The sequence below is a fragment of the Anas platyrhynchos genome, chromosome 6, assembly GCF_047663525.1.
Source record: "Anas platyrhynchos isolate ZD024472 breed Pekin duck chromosome 6, IASCAAS_PekinDuck_T2T, whole genome shotgun sequence".
Classification (NCBI taxonomy): Eukaryota; Metazoa; Chordata; class Aves; order Anseriformes; family Anatidae; genus Anas; species Anas platyrhynchos.
Genome location: NC_092592.1, coordinates 15,334,697 through 15,353,240, shown reverse-complemented (window position 1 = coordinate 15,353,240; position 18,544 = coordinate 15,334,697). Strand labels below are relative to the sequence as shown.

At 37.2% G+C, this 18,544-nt stretch overlaps 1 protein-coding gene across 2 annotated transcripts in view; it reads left to right on the top strand.

The window, feature by feature from the left end:
- The window catches only part of RET (ret proto-oncogene), a 273,120-nt gene that overhangs the window by 165,689 nt on the left and 88,887 nt on the right, over positions 1–18,544 (top strand). Inside the window, exons 6-7 of one of the 2 annotated variants that reach the window (XM_072039478.1) lie at positions 5,106–5,255; positions 5,621–5,759. Coding sequence is in view for 1 of the 2 variants with exons in the window: in XM_038181498.2 (XP_038037426.1) it covers positions 6,000–6,006 (7 nt within the window). In the remaining variant the exon portion in view is untranslated. Of the gene's footprint in view, positions 1–5,105; positions 5,256–5,620; positions 5,760–5,984; positions 6,007–18,544 lie in introns of those variants that run through there. The other variant, XM_038181498.2, reaches the window with a different exon arrangement.

Below are 18,544 nucleotides of genomic sequence, written 5' to 3'. Positions count from 1 at the left end.
TATATGAAGAAAACACTGAAATTAAGATTTTCAATGTCAGAAGATTTAAAAATGCTGCTTTTAATAATGAATTTGTGCACCCACATTTCTTTAGCTGTTTGGAAAATGGAAATGTAAACATTTTAAACATACTTGAAATATGTGGTGCAAAGTTTTATAACAAAATACAGACCTAACACACAGAGGCTTGGCTCACTAGCAGTGGCTTTTTGCATGTATCAGCAAATTGAGCCTGATGTGAGAGAGATTTAACTAATTTATGATTACTCAGTTGGTGTTTTATGGGCTTGCTTGGGGAAGACAGTCAGAACATGCTCTCTTAATTCTTTTTAAAAAATAGTCTGAATACTTTAAATTTTAGAGGACAAAAGTAATTTTACTGTCCAGATTGCACCAAAGATCCTTTTCTTCCATATTGTATTTGCTAAGCAATGTCTATTTGTGAGAAAAGTAAGCAATGTGCAATGGAAAAATGCTTAGAATTTGAAACTTGTTCTGCAGTGATTTTTCAGGTAATCACCAGTATGTTTTTCCAGAACTGTCTCTGAAATGGAACTCCATATACAGAGAGACACTTGTATAAATTACCAACCCATAAGTTACTTGATTTCTGTGATTCTCCTGAGATAGGCAATTGAGTCAGGGACATTGCTGCTTGAATACTATTCAAACAAATCAATCAGGACAGAAAATGAAGGCATTATTAACATTCAAACTGCATTTTCACTTCCCACAGAAATGTTTTTTATTATTATGGCTAACTGTGTCAGCAGTCAGACTAGACATAGACTCATTGCCAATTAATATAAAAATTCTTTTCTTTGATTTACTGGGTGAGATTGAGGGGACTGAACAGCTTCATTTTATTTCATGCATTTCCTTTCCCAAGGCTTCACCTGATTGAGGTATTGGCTCTCTGGGTCAGTGTACTTTAAAGTTATTAATTAATTTCACTTCAATCTATAATACTTAATTAAAGTTTAAAACAAAAATAAATTGCTTGTGTTTGGTGAAAATGCTGTCAGTCAGATGGGATTTCAGCAATATAATAGAGCCAACAGGTTTGTTTTGTTTATAGCAATACCAGATGACCTTGAAATGTTCATCTGGCCAATGTGGACTCTTTAAGATAAGAACCCAATTTCTTTTCTTCTCTTTACCTGGGTTAGGATTAACAGTTTGCATTATCAAAAGGATATTAGCACATGACAAGCCTACAGATATTTCTTAGGTTATTTTGCGTGCTGTCCCTCAGAGCCAGCATGAAGGCACTGTCAGCAGAACTCATGCATGTTTGACTGCAACTCTGGCTGTACAGAGGGAAAGATAGCTTTAATATTCACCCTTCAAGGTTTGCTATTGCATTTCTTAAAGTCTCATTTCATGATCGAGCAGAAGAATGCTGTTGTTTTGTTGCTGTGAGAGGCAGAATTTAGAAATGGAAAAGTTACTAGATTGAAACAGCTATTTTCCTGCATCTTTAGAACAGAAAGCATCCAGATAAAGAATCAGGTATTAAACTCTTCCAACACTTCTTTCCTTTGCCAGGATGATTAAAGTCCAAAGGATTTTGTATTTGGTATCGTTTAAAACCAGCTGGGCAAGAAAAGCCTTTTCACAATGCCACAAAATATCCTCCCCTATTCTAGAAATCAGTGATAGCTGCTTTGCTATTTCTGTACATTCCAGGTTCCAGTCAGGACCGTGAGCACATGTTCTTTCCCTAATAAAAACAAAAAAAACTTTTCAGTAATCAGTTCCATCAAATTATGAGGACTCATACATTTTCATCCCTAAATTCACAACTGTGTGACATACCATGATGCCCTGGCTTACATCCAACTGTTTGTTTTTTTTTTAAAGGAAATTGTGTGAAAATAACTTGCCTTTTTTTTTTTTTATCATAAAGGGATTTCTAGATTTCTATGCCTTTTAAATAATATAGACACTGTTTTCTTCTGAATAACAAGTATGGCCTCATGAGGTGCTTCCTCCCATGTTCTTCCCCTCTGTGTTACAAGGCAGCATCTGGGCAGAAGTTTTCTCTCACTTCCATAAAACCAAATGTTAAAAATGAATTTTAAAAAGGTCATTGTATGGGCTTTGAGTGCCAATCTGATATAGATGTTACTCAAAACTGAATACAGGCAAGTGCCCTTTTGGCTAAGATCAAGTTTAGCCGTGGTTTAATATTGTAATTTTTATATATTGTATTAATATTGTATACATATACATAGGTACATACATATACAATATTTATACTATACATATACATACATATACAATATTAATATTATACAACATTAATACAATATTGTATTAATATTGTATATGTAAGATTCTGATGAATCTTACATCTAGCATTTTCAGGGGTCATGCTTAAAAAAAATAATTTAATTTCTACTAACTTTTAATTTGCTATTTTATACTTTTAAAGATGTAGTCTGGCTTTTGAAATATCTTGAAGGGTACATATTCATTGGAAGTTGAGCGTTTTTATAGTTCCTTTAAAAATGTTGTCCCGAGTTCTCTTGTACTTCTTGATCCTTAAATAATTGCGTCATTTAGGTTGCTGTCCTTCTGGTCCTTGAAGACTAATCTTTTCCTCTTACCCTGGTATTTTCAATGTGTATAATCTTCATGTTTGGAACACTGTGAAGATTCATATTTTCAGAGTACCTTGCTGGTTGGAAAATGCTGTCTCCTGCCTCTTGGGACTGTTAACACCTCAGGAAGCAGGTTGAGCTGAGGTGCTAACAGACATATAGGAAATAAAAGGGATCGACAGGAGCTTAAAGAGGGAAATCATAGTATACAGAGAGACAGAAAATGCCTGGTAAGTAGTTGCATGAAATTCCCTTCTCACCCCCCCAAGTCTCATGTTTCTGTTATATGGAGTCTTTGCTGCGTGGCTTTGGTGGAACCCATAGCTATCTGGCAAAGGTGAGAGGCACAGCATCAATTTGAGTCACAAAACAGGGTTGGAATTAACTGATGCGTGAATTTGCAGTGTACCGTAAAGAGGTGTGTATATACAAGCAGAATTTTGTGTTCGTACTCCCATCTCATAAAAGAGATTTAGTGGGTGATGGTTGGACCAGATGATCTTGGAGGTCTTTTCACACCTTAATGATGCTATGATTCACGGAGATTTTGATATAATTTTTTTCTCTACTAATACGTTGCATTCACAGAAAAGTCTTGCACACGACATGCAAGTCCATGCCTTCCTTGCATACCTGGCTAAGTTACTGAATATTAGATGTCTTCCATGTTCAAGGCCACACTAAGAGAAGATGCACAGAGGAAAATAAAGTGTGTACATATATTTTCACATCTGCAAATTTTGCTTGGGGTTAAGTATGTAGTCAGCTTCATTTTCCTAGAGAATGCAGAGTTGGAGAAATAATATAAACATCATGCACAAGTGAAATGCAAACCGTATGTTGCCAGCCCAGAAAAATGGAACTCCTGACTATTTTTTTTATATTATGAGATATGGGTTTATTTCGCTTGTGCAAAATAGATTGATAAATTGAGATATTGTTGTTTAGAGTAATCTTAATCAGTTCAGGTTTGCAATTGCATTTGGCTTTGTAATGATGTAATTCTGAATCTTTTTTTCCTTGTTCCATCTCCTCACTATTACTTTTTTTTTTTTCCCCCTTTAGCTTCATCTTGTGAAGTTAAATTAGTTGACTGTGACTTTGGTAGGATAATGTCTTGCATTTTATAGCCTGTTAGCAATTCTACATCTGAAGGGTAGACCTCATGGTATTGTATAATATTAATAATCCACTTTGCATTTAGAATCGTTAACTGTTGATCACCTACCTGGCTTAGATAAGAGTAATAATTGCTGATCTGGTGATTAGATGCCATGTTTCTAAGTGTCATAGTCTGAGTCACCAGGTAACAGGAAATGGGTACTGAGCTTTTAAATTATTTGATTTCATTAGCCATTTTAGACACTAGTTGGTTTTTGATTTGATGCAAGATCTTCCTGGCAGCTTACTTTAAAATGGTCCCGGGTAAGTTTTCGTAGTTGTGTTCTTTTTCTCTGCATGTCTCTGCAGACAGTGCTTTCACTTTGAAAGACACCTAACACAGGGAAACAGTGATTAGCTCAGAAGGGAGAATGCTATCCCCAGCACATCTCAGAAAGTCACGTGCAGACGGCTTCAGTTATTGTAATTTGTCTAGAAGTAGCAAACCTACTGTGAGAAAGCTGATTGTTACAGCAACTGGATGCCAGCACAGCGGATGGCAGTGTGGGTAAAGGTCTTAGTAGGGCTGCATGGTCAAAAGATTTTGTGTGCGCTCCAAACAATATGCTGCATATACCAGCAGCATAGAAGCTGACCAAAGGCTAAGGCAAACACACTCTGTTACTCATATTCTGGTTCTTGGTGTTAGAAATCATTCTCTATTGACAATGGGGTCAGTCCTCTGAAGGTGTTGTCATATGATACAGGATGCTGACATTACTGTTGTTCCCCTAACAGAAGGCAATATGTGGGTGTGAAGTGGGTTTAGAGAACATAAGCTTTGTACAAACATCATGCTCTTTCTGCAGGTTAATCAGGTCTTTAATAAAAGACCATGGAAATGTCAGCAGTCTGAACAAATAAACCAGAATTGTAACTGAATGTTCGTTCAAACAAAGAAATCTAAACCCTTTTTTTATTAATGCTCTTCACACAGACAGGAAATAGATCAGAATTATAATTAGGAAATATATATATTATAAATATTACCTATAAGTTTCAGTACATACTTGAATTTGCATTATACACATTAATCATACAGACATGACTATACTTTAGGGCTTACAGTCTTAAATTTAAATTTTTTAGTTTAAATTTTTTTTCATTTAAACTTTCATTTAAACTTTTCAGTTTAAATGAAAAATATTACTTGGCAAATAGATTAAATAAATGGAAGAGTTAACTAATTAAGCCACTTATTCTATTGGATTAATTAAGAGATGATGATAATAATTATAGGAGGAGGGAAAAAAATATTCTTTTTCAAGGCAGAAAAACAATCATGTCTCTTTTTGATCTTTAATAGCACAATGATCTTCAGCTAATCTTTTTTTGCAGGTAGTGATGAAATGGATATCTGTGGAAATATCCCCTTTTTGGAATATTGGATGATGAGACAGAAGGATGACTAATAATACCTGCACTTAAATGATCCCATTACTGTATCCTGAATCCTAAATTAGATCTTGCCTACTACCTCCTCTCCAGGTCAGTATTATTCCTGTGATATTCATGTAGAAAGTTTGTTGTTGTTTTTTATTTAATGTAAAAAATAATCTAACAAGTTGGTTCACTTGCTTGTTCTTTTTATAGAAGTTATTTCTCTGTTCTTAAAACCCCGTAGTTACTTTTTTTCTGGTTTGCATACCTACAAACTAAGGTCAAATGAATAACAGAGCTACTAACTGGTGAAATGTAGATACAAAGAGGAAGGAAAACTACACTGTTTTCCCACTGTGGATAGATGAGAATACAGTTGTTAAAGCAAGATGATCTTAGACTCTGCAGCAAGCAAAATGCAGATTTGTTATGAAGAAAAATATTTTCTAACTTTTTATTTTATTTTTTTTTAGAAATAGACAAACATCAGTTAAAAATGACAACTGTGGCTGATCCGTCTTTGGAACAAGATAGACTGGGTAACCTTTGTAGAAAAATGCGTGTGGAACAAAGTGCTGTATGTGACCTTTCTAAAAAGACTGACAAGAGAAAGTAAGTATACATCTCATCATTTTTCACCATATGGAAGAGCTTTTGCTCCCCCTCCCCCCAAATGGTTTTCAGATGAAATGGAACAGGTTTTCCTATAAGTGTACCATGGACCTCATCAAAGTTGATCATACATGCAGAACCATGATCCCTGCCTCTGGAATCCTCCCTGTACTGTCAGATTTGCCTTTATGTGCATTGCCCATCTGGAGAGAAAGTTAAAATGAATATTCATGCTTAGAGATGCAAGGTAAGTTCTAACTGACATTTATTTTTGTTGAGAAATATCCCTTTTTATATGCTGAATTCTTGGTTCTGATATTTGGGCAGCTTTTGACACAGGTGTGGTGTAGTGCCATCGTGTGGATTCAGGACATGTGGAGGTAGGAGGAGATAGGCTTGAAAGATAAAACTAGGTGTGGAGCAGGTGTGCAGGTAGGTAGTTGATGTCTTGATGGCCAAAGAGATAAAGATGTTATTCTAGATAATCACATTGTGAATAGCCAGTCCTCCAAGATTTCTGTGTCATTTAATCCATTAAGTTGTGGAAGCAATGGAAGTATTGAATTGTAATACAGAAATTGTTTTTTTTTGTGAACAGAACAGTAGACAAAAAATGTTTTGACACCATAATCCTCCTTTCCTGGATGCCTTCTTTCTTACATATCTATCATACTTGCTGGAATGTCAGTGCAAGCAATCAGTTTTTGGTCTGTAACAGTTACCAAACTGATCTTGGTAGTGTAACTACTGCTGGTAATGCCAGTACAGTGGAACTGAGATTGGGACAGAAAAAAAAGATACACAGAACAGTCTTTATATGAATAAAGCTATGGCACCAGCAGCACAGGCTGTTGTATATGTGCAAGCAACTATTTCTGGAATGAGTCTTTTTGAAGATTCTGCCCCAAATGACATTATTTTGAAATCACTGTTGAAAAGAAATACATAGATAAGGTGACCAAATGGGATGAGATGTGAATTAAAATACAATATGATGCATGGTGTTGTAATTGCCCGTGGAAGACAAATATTTTATTTTTTGCTATGCAGAAAACAGCAGTGCCTATCTAGGAACACTGTAATGAGATAAAATAATATGAAATTCACCCAACAACAGGTTAAATTGACTCAATTGTTGGATTGGTATTGTGCAATTGGTAGCCAGTCTAGTTAACTGATTTAGACTAAAGATTTTAGAACAGTGCAAGAAAGTTTCCATCATCATTATTAGTCCTTGCAGAAAGGTGCTTGAGAGTCTGATTTAGTTCCTGTTGGGTACTGTCCCTGTCACTGAACATACTATCCAGATGTTACTACTGATAGCTTTGCCAGTGTGTTTATGAGAAAAGCCAAAATCTGAAGAGGCACAGACTAAACTAAATCCATCCTTCCTTCCTTCCTCTCTCCCTTGTCAAAACCTGAATACTGTATGTGGATAGGGAACCTCATATTACCTCTGCAGCACCTGTCTCATGGATTAATAGCAGAATTTAGTCTCCCTGCATGTTAACATGCACTACTCTCTAAGCAGCAATAAATTCACACAAAACTAGCAGCAGTTCACCAAAAACATTGAGTCCTGTGCTCTCTTGATTCACCTCAGGTGCACCATGCCTGAAATTTCATATGAGTAAGTCTGCTTGATGACTAGTAGATGAGAAGAGGCATATTACTGCTTTAATTACTTATAATGAAGGATCATGGGATGGTGATGTCATCATTTTAAGACTTGCTATGTCTAAGTGCACTGCCAGGAAGAGGAAAGATGAATGATGACTTATGTACCTTGGATAAAATTCAGATAAAAACCACTTCAAAAATGTTAATTATTTGAGGTCACTTTCTATTATATAGGATCTGTTCTTTAGAATTTCTTGCAGGTTAATAGAGATGGTTCAGGAGTGCTCAGCCTGGCTTGGTTTGACAAGAAAAAGCAGCAACTGTGAGGGGGAGGGAAGAGGAGGAGACAAAGGGTGTGATTTATCGATGTGCACTTTGCTATTTGTGACTAACAAAGAGATGGTTCACAAATGTCTCAGACTCAAAGCTGTGATCTGTCAGAACTGCTGAGCTGGGGAAATACTACCACTAAGTAAAAATAGATTGGTCAGCAGTTACAGACTTATCTGTAAGCAGGTCATCCCATACTATCTATATGCACAGAAGGAAGATCATTTTGCTGGGTTAAAAGTGAGATAACTTTGTTGCAGTGTTGTCTGTTATCAATCAATGGTTTTAATTAGTTACAGGATTGACTAATAAAAATCCTTGCTGATTAATTGATTTTTATTTTTTTTTTTTAATCTGGCTAATACTTGCTTTATTATGAGGGTGATTTTTCATTTGGACTGAATACTTTGACCAAAACCGAGAGGGTTTTTTATCATTTCTGAGGGAATGAAAGAGTGTAAGTGTGTGGAGTAGAAGGTACACTGATATCTGTCAGGAAGAAAATATACTAAAGGTACTACTGAGCAGTGTTAGTCTGACAATTATTTGGAGACTGTCTGCTTTAAAATGATTCACGCGTATCTGTTGAAATCTACTGCCATTTGCCACAAATTAACTTCTTTGTAATGAAAGGGATAGAGATATTTTTTCCTGTTTTTTCTTATGCTTTTCCTATACTCTATGATAAAGCTGATTGCATCTTGTTAGTAAATAGTCATGTATTTACTAACTAAAAAATCTAACACTTACATTTTTCTTAGATAACAACTCAACGCATAGTTATACATATGCATCCATTCTCTATTCTCTGAAAAGGCAAACTGTTACTGTGGGTAGTTATGTGGATGTGAATTTGCTCATCATAAATCTGAGGCAGGCTTTGCTGCAGCTAGCAGGACCCATCAGGATAAGCAAGTGATGACATTGTCTTGGCTCATAATATTCTGATTTTCCACACATGTATGTCATTATATCTTGTGGTAGTATCTATGGAGTGGCAAATATGTTTTATATATATATATATATATATATATATATATATATAATGTCTCCCAGGAAAGATTTTGCAGACTGCCTGGAAATACTGAAAGAGAAACAACCCACCTTTCATGAAGCAGCTGAGTTGCCATTAATATTAGCAATATAAATGCATACTTAGAAAATAAACTGTGAAATCTGAAAGTAAGTCTTCCAGGGGAAATGGACTGAGCTGTGCTACATGAAGAGTTGTAGAACGTTTGGATGTTTAAAGTGTGAGTCTTAAATAAAACAGCATCTAAGTCAATCAAATAAGCTAATCAATTTCTCTTGGCATATGAACCAGGATTAAATTTTATTTTTCAGCATCTCAATGGCTTATACTGTTCTAGTATTGAATACCTTTTTATTTTATGTTCCAGTGACTATCACTGACCATGTCTTTTAATTCAGAAAACATGCAGACTTGTTTGTTTCCATCATGAAACCTGCATTTGATTAGACTAGTGACCCAGAACATCAACACAGTAATGTGATTGAAGTCCTCCAAAGACTATCATCAGTTCATCCCCGGGCCTAGCAATCTGACTAACCCCTACAGAATCAAAATAAATTACATCTTTATGATTTTCATGGGATGGAAGCATAAAGAGAAAACATCAAACTGATTTAAGACAAAGCAGCCCAGTATCCAGTCTTAAACCATGTCAAGTACTGGGTGCTTTGTGAGGACTGTAAGACGTAGAGAATGGGGAGTGTACACAGCAGAGCTTACCTGGGGCTCCACCCCAACTTCCAGCTGTCAGGTGAAATTTTCCTCCTACCTGCCAAATATTCTGGTATGCTGAACAGGTATGTCAATGTGAACTCTGAACTGTGTTCCCAGCTATTCTACAGACTCTGGGCAGCTCACTGTATACCACAGTCCACCTGCATTTCTGATAGTAAACGATGTGTTTTTCACTGAATCCCTTTCCAGATGAGCAATATAATTCTGAGAACAGAGAGCATGTGGATAACGTTCAGGCAGTTAGATTCAATGATCTTTGTAGATCCCTTCCAACTGAACTATTCTAATGTTCATGGAACACTAAATGTGCCAGCTATGTGAGTTAATTTCATGCAAAATATTGTATTTGCATTACAGAAAGAACTTATAACCTTTTCTTTTTACTTTTTTTTTTTTTTTTAAAGTAGTAGTAGCAAAATGAAAAAGATGTTATGCTAATTCTTGTAGTGTTTACTCTTTTCCTGGCATCTAGACAGGAGGAAGTAGTGAAGTTTTTGCAACAGCAACTGTGCAGATGGGAAAATTTCCATCCTTGTTAAGCCACTACAGCTATTTTCTTTGCTACCTGATGGTTTAACTGCCTACTGTTGGCTGCAGTTTCTTGAGCCATTCAGCTATTTTGGGTAGCTAATGAATGATCTGCTTTCTGCAAAATGAAGAATATTACCATAATTACTTAGCATGTGTAATATTTCCAGCTACAAGTATTTGTTGAGCTTTAGATCAGCCTTACGCAAAAGCGGTGAAGTGAAGTGCAAAAGGGAAAACTGTCAGTGCCAGATCCATGCTTTAGAGCACAATGGAGATGCAGCGCAGCTGCCTCAGCCAGGCTCTGAACCTTGGCTGGCTGGTGCCATACTCACTGGGTGTTCTCAGTGGAGCCCAGTGCCACCGATGAAGCCCTTCCACTTGCTGTGAAGTCAGGGTCTCTGCATTGTGCTGTGGGCAATAAATATTTGAACAGGTAAAACATTCTGTTTGAGAAAGAAATTTCCTGGTTCTATTCCCTTTGCTTTTAAACTTGATCATCGTTCTGGTCTCAAATGCTGCAGGCTTTAACACCTGGGGCTAGTGTTAGATGCTGGCTATATAGATTGTAGGCTGATGTGAGCCATATGTGAACTGCTTGGCAATTTGTACTAGGTCAGAGGTGGCAGCAAAACAGCTTTCCCAGGCTTGCAGCTCAGAGCTGCGAGGCCATTCTTGTGGGCTCTCTCAGCATACTCTGGGCCACTCTACCACTGCTATGTGGCTTGCAGCTGGGCTGCAGCCATCCACTGTTGAAGTCTAGGAGACAACTCAGCCTTGGGATCTTAGCTTTGTCAAGAGGCTGATCATGGTGTACACCTAAGAAGCCTTAAGTCCATTGTGACATTTTGTTCGGCATCGACACTAGGCAGATGGATGTTGGGCAGGACTTTGAGGTTGTCCTGCATGAGGGTGTCCTGCTGGATGGCATTCATCACTGTGTTATGCAACTCATGCATGTCCTTAGTTTAGGTCATCTCACTGTCGTTCATGTTAGCCTTAGGGACTTTATGTCTTCAGGGAGCCACTTCAGTGGCAGTGAAAGGAGGAATTATATAGAAAAGTACAAGAACACGTAGCCAACCAGAAAGAGTCCCTCAAAGTTCAAGGAGGAATCTGCAAGTACAGAAAATAAAAGTTCAGAGGACAAATTTTTAGTGTGATCACACACTGAAGATATTTTAAGTTCCTGTTCATGTAGGATTTTGTAGCAACATTAAGTCATCTGCCTAAGCTCTGAATCATCTTCATGAAGTCACTGCAGGTTTCTTATGGCAATAATCAATAAAAACTTGTTTTTAGTCTTTAATTTCAGGCATTAGTTGGAGGGAAAGCTATTCTCAGAAGTTCTGTCTCATGGGTAATCACAGGAAGTTTAAAGTATGTTGCTGACCTAGGTGCCATGACATTTCAGGTTGTATTTAGAAAGAATGGATTGGATTCACAATGAATACATAGAGCAAAATAACCTTGACTGTCTAAAAACAGTAAATAGTTTGATTCATATTGTAGAGCAAGACTCAGAAGCTAACATCAACATATTCAGGAGCTGTTGGACAGCATCAAGAGATGTGAAAACCTTGAAATCTAAGATGTCACATGTCTAAGGCAGTAGGTCCTTTAAAATGATTTCTGGGTTGTGATCTTTGGGTATTTGTTTAATCATTTAGAAGATCCTGACAGAAAAGCTCATCAGTACTGAATATTATGAACTATGATTCTGTAACTTCATGGCTTCATACCATGGTTCCAGTTAGTTTGTGCTGGTACCTCTTGTCATGTGCTGTTTATTTTAACTTCTTCAAGTCCCCGGTGACTTAGAAATGACTTCTGACAGAGCAGGCATACCTGTTTTCAGTTGAATAAAATGTCAACAGGTGTCAACCAGTATTTTTTTAGAGCAGTTAACATTTTTTTTTTCTTTTTTAGTCTTACTCTACGGCCCTTTAGTGTAGCTGGGACACTACTTCCCACTGGCCTCTTAGACAGTGTGTATTGAGAACTGTCAGTTTAATGTCTAACATTTTACTTCAATGCAAACTGCTTAATCTCCTATCCTGTTATCTGCGGGGAACCTTGTCAACTGTTACTGTGTTAGGCATGCAAATTGCAGTCTCCCATGTAGCTTCTCAGAAGACTACATCAAGCCACTCTTAGGTGCAGTTACCCTGTGCTTTTCCGTGTTTTCTGGCTAGTGACAAAAACAGACATAATTTCTTTCTTTTTTTTTTAAAAAATAATAATTCTTTGTGTTTGTGTGATGACTATATAATCTTTTATTGAATTTGGTTTGATGTCAAGCCTTTTTTCAACACAGCCATACAGTGAAAAAAGGGAATTACAATCCTTCTACAACCCTTTCCCAATAAAGCTGGGATTGTGATCAGCAAATTGCAATTAAAATTCCCTCCAAAATAATATGCTAGTATTTACTAATGTATAGGGAGACAAACTGTATTATACAGGTACTCCTCATCAGTTCATGCTGCTTCTCTGGCCATACCATGACTTCAGGCAGCCCGCCTGTGTGGCTGCATTTCCTGGCTGCAGAAGTCAACACCCTGTACATCAACATCTCTACAATTCTCTGCTCTAAAATTTCACTTCTTCTAGTCTCCACCATCACTAGTTACAGGGATGGCAGGTCTTCTTTAAACTGGACAACCTTTTCATTCAGTGATACCTGATGCAAAGCATTTGCTCAGGAAGGAACACACGGAAAAATTAAGACAAAAACTACCTTCCCCATGGGAGCACTTCCTAGGCATGTGCTGATGAAACATGTCAAGACTCTCTAAATTGACTTCTTAGGTTCACTGCACGGTTTCTCTTTCAATCACAATCTTTTGTCTTCTCTCTGCCTTAGTTGTGTATATTTTGTTACGCCTTCAACAGTTGATTTATTGGTACAGAGACCAGCTGTGCCTAGTTTACATGAGATGTATTGTAGGAGGGCTGAAAAGGTCTGGCTTAATTTAAAAATATTGGATCTGTAAAAATGGTGATTGCAAGTTGATAGAGCATTGATTTACCTGTTTTCTGTTTACCTGGGTCCGCCAAACCAGTCTCTTCCAGGTGTTAACTGAATAATGTTCCAGTGTAGTAAGTGTAATGTAAAAAGCATAATTTCAGATCATATCTCATGAATTGTATTTGCCAGATTCTAAGAGACAAAAACCAGCAGTCCAAAATTATCTCTTCCAATTAATGAGTGGTGTGCCTGTTCCACAGCTATTGCCTTTCATCAAACACCACCTGCATGGCCTTGTTTGTATTTACTGAGCTTTCAGTTTTAGTTAAATGTTGCTGTACCTGCTAACAACACTGAAACAGCTGTCTTGAATTACTGTGAGCTACCACATAGTTATGACTTAGAAACAAGAAACTGTTTCCTTCATATATACTGCTTCAGAGAAATTCCAAGACAAATTTCTCTGAGCTAATATACAGGATGGTCTACAATCCAAATACACAGCACAGTCAGCTGAGCTACTTAAATTCTGTTACTAACTTAAAAGAGAAACTGCCAAGCTATAGATAATAGGAGACATATACATGAATGTCACCTCATCTTGTAATATGCATAAATTAAAAATAGGACAGTAACCTACTTCTGGTTATCAGCTTTAGGCATTTAAAGCTCCTCTTTACTTTCTCCCTTGGGCTCTGATTCCTACTCTTAAGGTCATGGAAGTCAAGACACAAAGGAATACTACAATGAACTTCTAAGGTTTTACATTATTTCAACGTATGTGCAAATGTAGGTGTAATTTTATTAAAACAGAAATATTTTCTTCCATCTGAAAACAGAAAAACTAAATACGTGAAGTGATTTGACTTGTAACTCTGGGGAAAAAAAAATACTTCTTTTTAGCAATTTATATTATTTTTATAATGTGTATATTGAAGGCAGAGTCAATAAAGTTATCTTGTGCTGTTGTTGCTTTTTGTACTAGAGAAACTGCAGTCAGATTCTCCTGCTAGTTAAGAAGTAGCTGCAATGCTTGGCATCTCCTCTCCCCAAAATACAACTTCCATAGTATTTTGCCCCTATGGATTGGTCTGCCTTTTCTAAAACAAATGGTAGCAAATTCTCTTTGTGTCTAATTTGAAAAGCTATCATGACATGGACATTTTGAATAGTGACCTAAGGGAAGAGAGAACTGGGTTTATCTCTTGTCCTTGAAAATCATCCTGTATCTGCCTGTGTGTTAATCCTCTAACTAAAGGAACTTGCACACACAGCCCTTTCTGAAGACTTCCTACTAAAATCTCAGAATAGTCCATTTGTCCATAATGTGTTTTCCATTCTACAGAGTCTTAGGGCCATGTCAGAGGGTCGGGAACCTCTTGTCTTGGGGTGAGTCTCTACTGGGCTGACCATGATGTAGCATCCGTTTGTCCTTTTATTGGTCATAATCACTCTGATAACTTTCTGGTCCTATAGAAATTAAAATCACAATCAAATTCCTTAGTAAAGTGGGAGGCATTAATCATGGTTTTCTTTGTGCATGTGTAGTGTTTTTGTTTGTTTGTTTGTTTTTTATTTAAGGATTAACAGGTTATACTAGTATGCTTGGCATCATGTATAATTATATATTGTATCTACCTACAGAAACTAGTCCGATAGATTTCCATTTTGCTTTGGAATTGTTGGTTTCAGTCATTTAAACTTTTGTGGTAACATGGGCAGCACGCACTGTGTCTCCATATGGTGCAATTCTTAAATATTGTTTAATAAATATTTTAGGAAATAATGTACTAGAAAAGCTTGCATTCAGGGACAATATTAAGTATTAAGCACTCAAAGTTTATCTTTCCAACCTGAGTACATCCTTTTCGTGCAGAGTATTTGACAGGCCGTCATGTATTCTTGCGTTTACGGCACTCAGGCCTTAGTCAATGCACAGGAAGAATGAAGCAGAGTCCTGTATTAGTCACAGGTATGTTATTTTGAGGCTAAATCTTTGGGATGGATGCCAGAAATTTATCAGTTCCACCACTGCTTCAAACACAGATTTCTAGTTCCCGAATAAGACTTAAGAGTCATAATACTGAGCAAATAAAAAATGTATGGGTCATCTCCTTTCTCACAATTTCTCACAGGCAAGCTCTTGATTTCATTTTTAATAATATGTTATTTAGATGTAGATGCTGTGGTCATGTGTAATAGAAAAGCACATTCTGATAGATTGATATAACACAAGGGCAAACGTGCCTCTGTAAAGCATGGTGCAAATGAAGATGTGTGACCTGACTACCTGAGTGCTTTCTTTTATGACCACGATGCCATATATTTAAAGACACACTTTAGAATAAATGCAGATCTCTTGAATTAGCTTAGAATCGTATTTCTTGGTTTCTAATGATTACAATTTTGTAACATACAGTGCTGAAAGTAAATCAGATTATGTAGATCATTTAACCCAATACAGGTTAATTTAGAGGTGAAGTCCCTTGTAAGTCCTGCATCTGATATTTTTATACTAATTCCTATAATGATGAAATTAATTGTTATTCCATTGAATGCAATCTTCTCTTCATTAACTTCAGTGTGTTTTCATGCGTACATTTGTAACTGAATTGTGGTCATGATTTTGTCAGCTCTTCTCCTGCAGAATTTGACTTGATGATTTAGCAATCTGAAAAATATTTGGTCACTATTTCCCCTTATACATTATTGGTATAGCTCCATTCTGATCCTATGAAAATTTACACCAGCTGGGGACTTTGCCTGCTATTACCATAAAACCATTGCCCTACAAAAAAAAAATACAGATGTGCATTTTTTCTTCTTCTGGAGCATAGGGGTAGCAACATCTGAGACTTCTGATATCAGTGCTTTCTTTTGTGGAAGACAGTGACCTGAGAGTTCATGCCTGATCTGTGCACCTGGTTTGGTGGATAAATATCCTACACCACAAGAAGTTGTAGCTACTTTACCCACAAAAAAGGTTAAAAAGGTTGTAGGAGGGACTACAGCAGCTCAGTTCCTCAGCTCTGTCAGGTGGTAAACGGGACAATGCAGAGGCTTGACATGGGTGATGATGGAGTCATAGTTAAAGTAAGAACATTAGCAACCTTAGTCCTGGGCTCTGCATAAAGCTCTGCTGTGGATTTTGTTTAGGCACAGTCTGTATGGGAGCCCATGCAGGATGGCGAGTCAGCAGCTGTCGTGCTTTTCGAACCACCTGGTTCACCACATGGTATCCCGTTAGGACTGAAGACTGCTGACTCTGGCAGAACCCCATCTGTGACTTCAGGTGTCACTGCCAATGGCACTGCGGCATGTAACAAACCTACAGAGCTGCACAACCCAATGGAAGAGCAGTGTGGCTGCAAAGTCTCTTCTAGCTCCCACATACAGAGATGTCTGTGTTAGAAGACTGGGGCCTCTTCCCAGTATCCATGTGGCAAAGGTAAAGCTGAAAAGATTTCAGGGCTTTGTTGTTCAACATAAAGCAATTCAGGTTTTATACTGCTCAAGGAAAATATCATTTTGTCAGTCTAATTTAATTACATTTCATATTGAACTTCAAGCATGTGTATATTTTTAAGAGGTTTCTCTACATTATTGGTTATTTTAAAAATTGTACTATCTGATATAATAATATATTTGCTTTTCAGGTTTGAAACCTTTACGGTAGTCAGAGGTCATCTTTTCAAGTTCACTGTAGCAAAGTATACTATTTAAGGCAGAAAGAAAACGGAAGCTGAGGTTAACAAATATTTGCTGGGCACTTAGGAAATATCACTGCTTTATTTGGCTATTATTATTATTATTTTTGCTACAGTTGGTAATGCAGTATTTTGTAGGGTCATATACATGCTTCTGGTAGAGTTGTAAAATGCAGTATTTAGGTCTATGTTGAATAGAATGATGCTCTAACACATTCACCTCTTCCAGGTCACTATATGGGTACATTAGTTAGGCAGAGATAAGAAACTTGCTTTGGCCATTGTCTGGGCTTTGTTTTTTTATGAGTAAGTAGGGAATTGTGGTGTCACATTTCTCAGGTGCGCTATTATATTTAACACCAAATGCTAAGAAATAAGAATGAAAAATAACTGTTTTATCATTGTGATCATAATAGTATATTATCTACTGCAAACCAATATGGAGAAGAGTTAACAAAGGACATTTTATATTTTGTTAGCTGGTTTTAATTTATCAGCTGCCAGTTTCAATATATTTCTCTTACTAGTTGTACTGCAACTTCTGGAAAAACATCTACCCCCTACCATTCAAATTCTGATGGGGAGTGTGTGAATGTTCTTGTGCGTGTTCATAATGTTTCCAGGCAGATTCAAAATGTTTGTTTAAAAGCTAGAAAAATCCGGTCTTGAAAGTTCATAAGAACTCCACTGCTCATACTGATGTGTAGAGATTTATCATACTGATGCCTGTTAATACCTCAGGGAAATTTATGCCTCTTGAGTAATGGAATAAATGTTGAGCCTCAATGCCAAGGTGCTTATGGGTTACAACTGTTGGGAGTATGTTATAGTGTGGTTCCAAGCAAAAAAAAAGGCTGTGTGTGCAAATGAGATAATCATGAGTCATCAGCCCTGTTGCTCTCTCTGATACTAGCTGGGGGATATTCCTGTGGCAGTGGATTGGCAGCTGCGGCACAGCTCTGCTGGATGCCCTGCAATGTGCACATCATCAGCCTTGCAGTGTGGCAGGGTGTCTTGCATGGGGCGGTGTGCATCGTCACTGTGAGAGGTTTTCATCCAGTTTTGTCATGCTTCTGTAATCCCGTGGGTCCACAGTTGCATAGAAAATTCAGATTGGGATTAAACTCTGAGTTTTGAAACTTGTGCAGAAAGCACAGTAGTTAAGCATCAGTGTGCATCACAGGGAACACATGTACATATGCCTCTTAGTTGATACAGTAAGTAGTATTCATGGTGCTCCCAGGACTGATTTTAGAGCAATGATATTAAAACTGAAGTGTAATTCTCTGTTTTGAGGGCTAAAGTAACAAGACAAATGCAAAACAGCAGGAGCTTCTTCATAGAAAAGAAACGTGAAAACACACATTGCTCCCAAGTATTCAAAGAACTTGTTTCACCTTTGCGTGGAAAAGTTTGAGCATTCACATGCACTTGCAGCAGTACAGTCAAGCAGGTGAAAGTTTCAGATAAATCAAAGATATGAGAATTACGTTATTACTGACTTCTGAAGGCATCAGACTAGTTTTCTTTTGCCCAAGAAAACAGATGACAGTGACCTATTATTTCACAATGGTTTTGATACTTTAAGCTTATGCTTTTAGTGAAACAATCTGATGGCCAGAAATCAGACATTGTTGCAAATGAATGTTTTTTTCAAATGCTCTATATTATATAGGCAGTGATGTGAAGTACTTTTTTGTTGGAGGAACTTAAGATGTTACTCTAAGAACTAGCAGTGGGGTCTGATGAAAGCAGTTCCTGTGGCAGCCAGCTCACAAGAGGGACAGCTTTGTCAGGTCTCTAAAATATTTTGATCCTTCATAGTGTAGCCGAGGCTTATGATGTGCCGTTCTGATTTCCC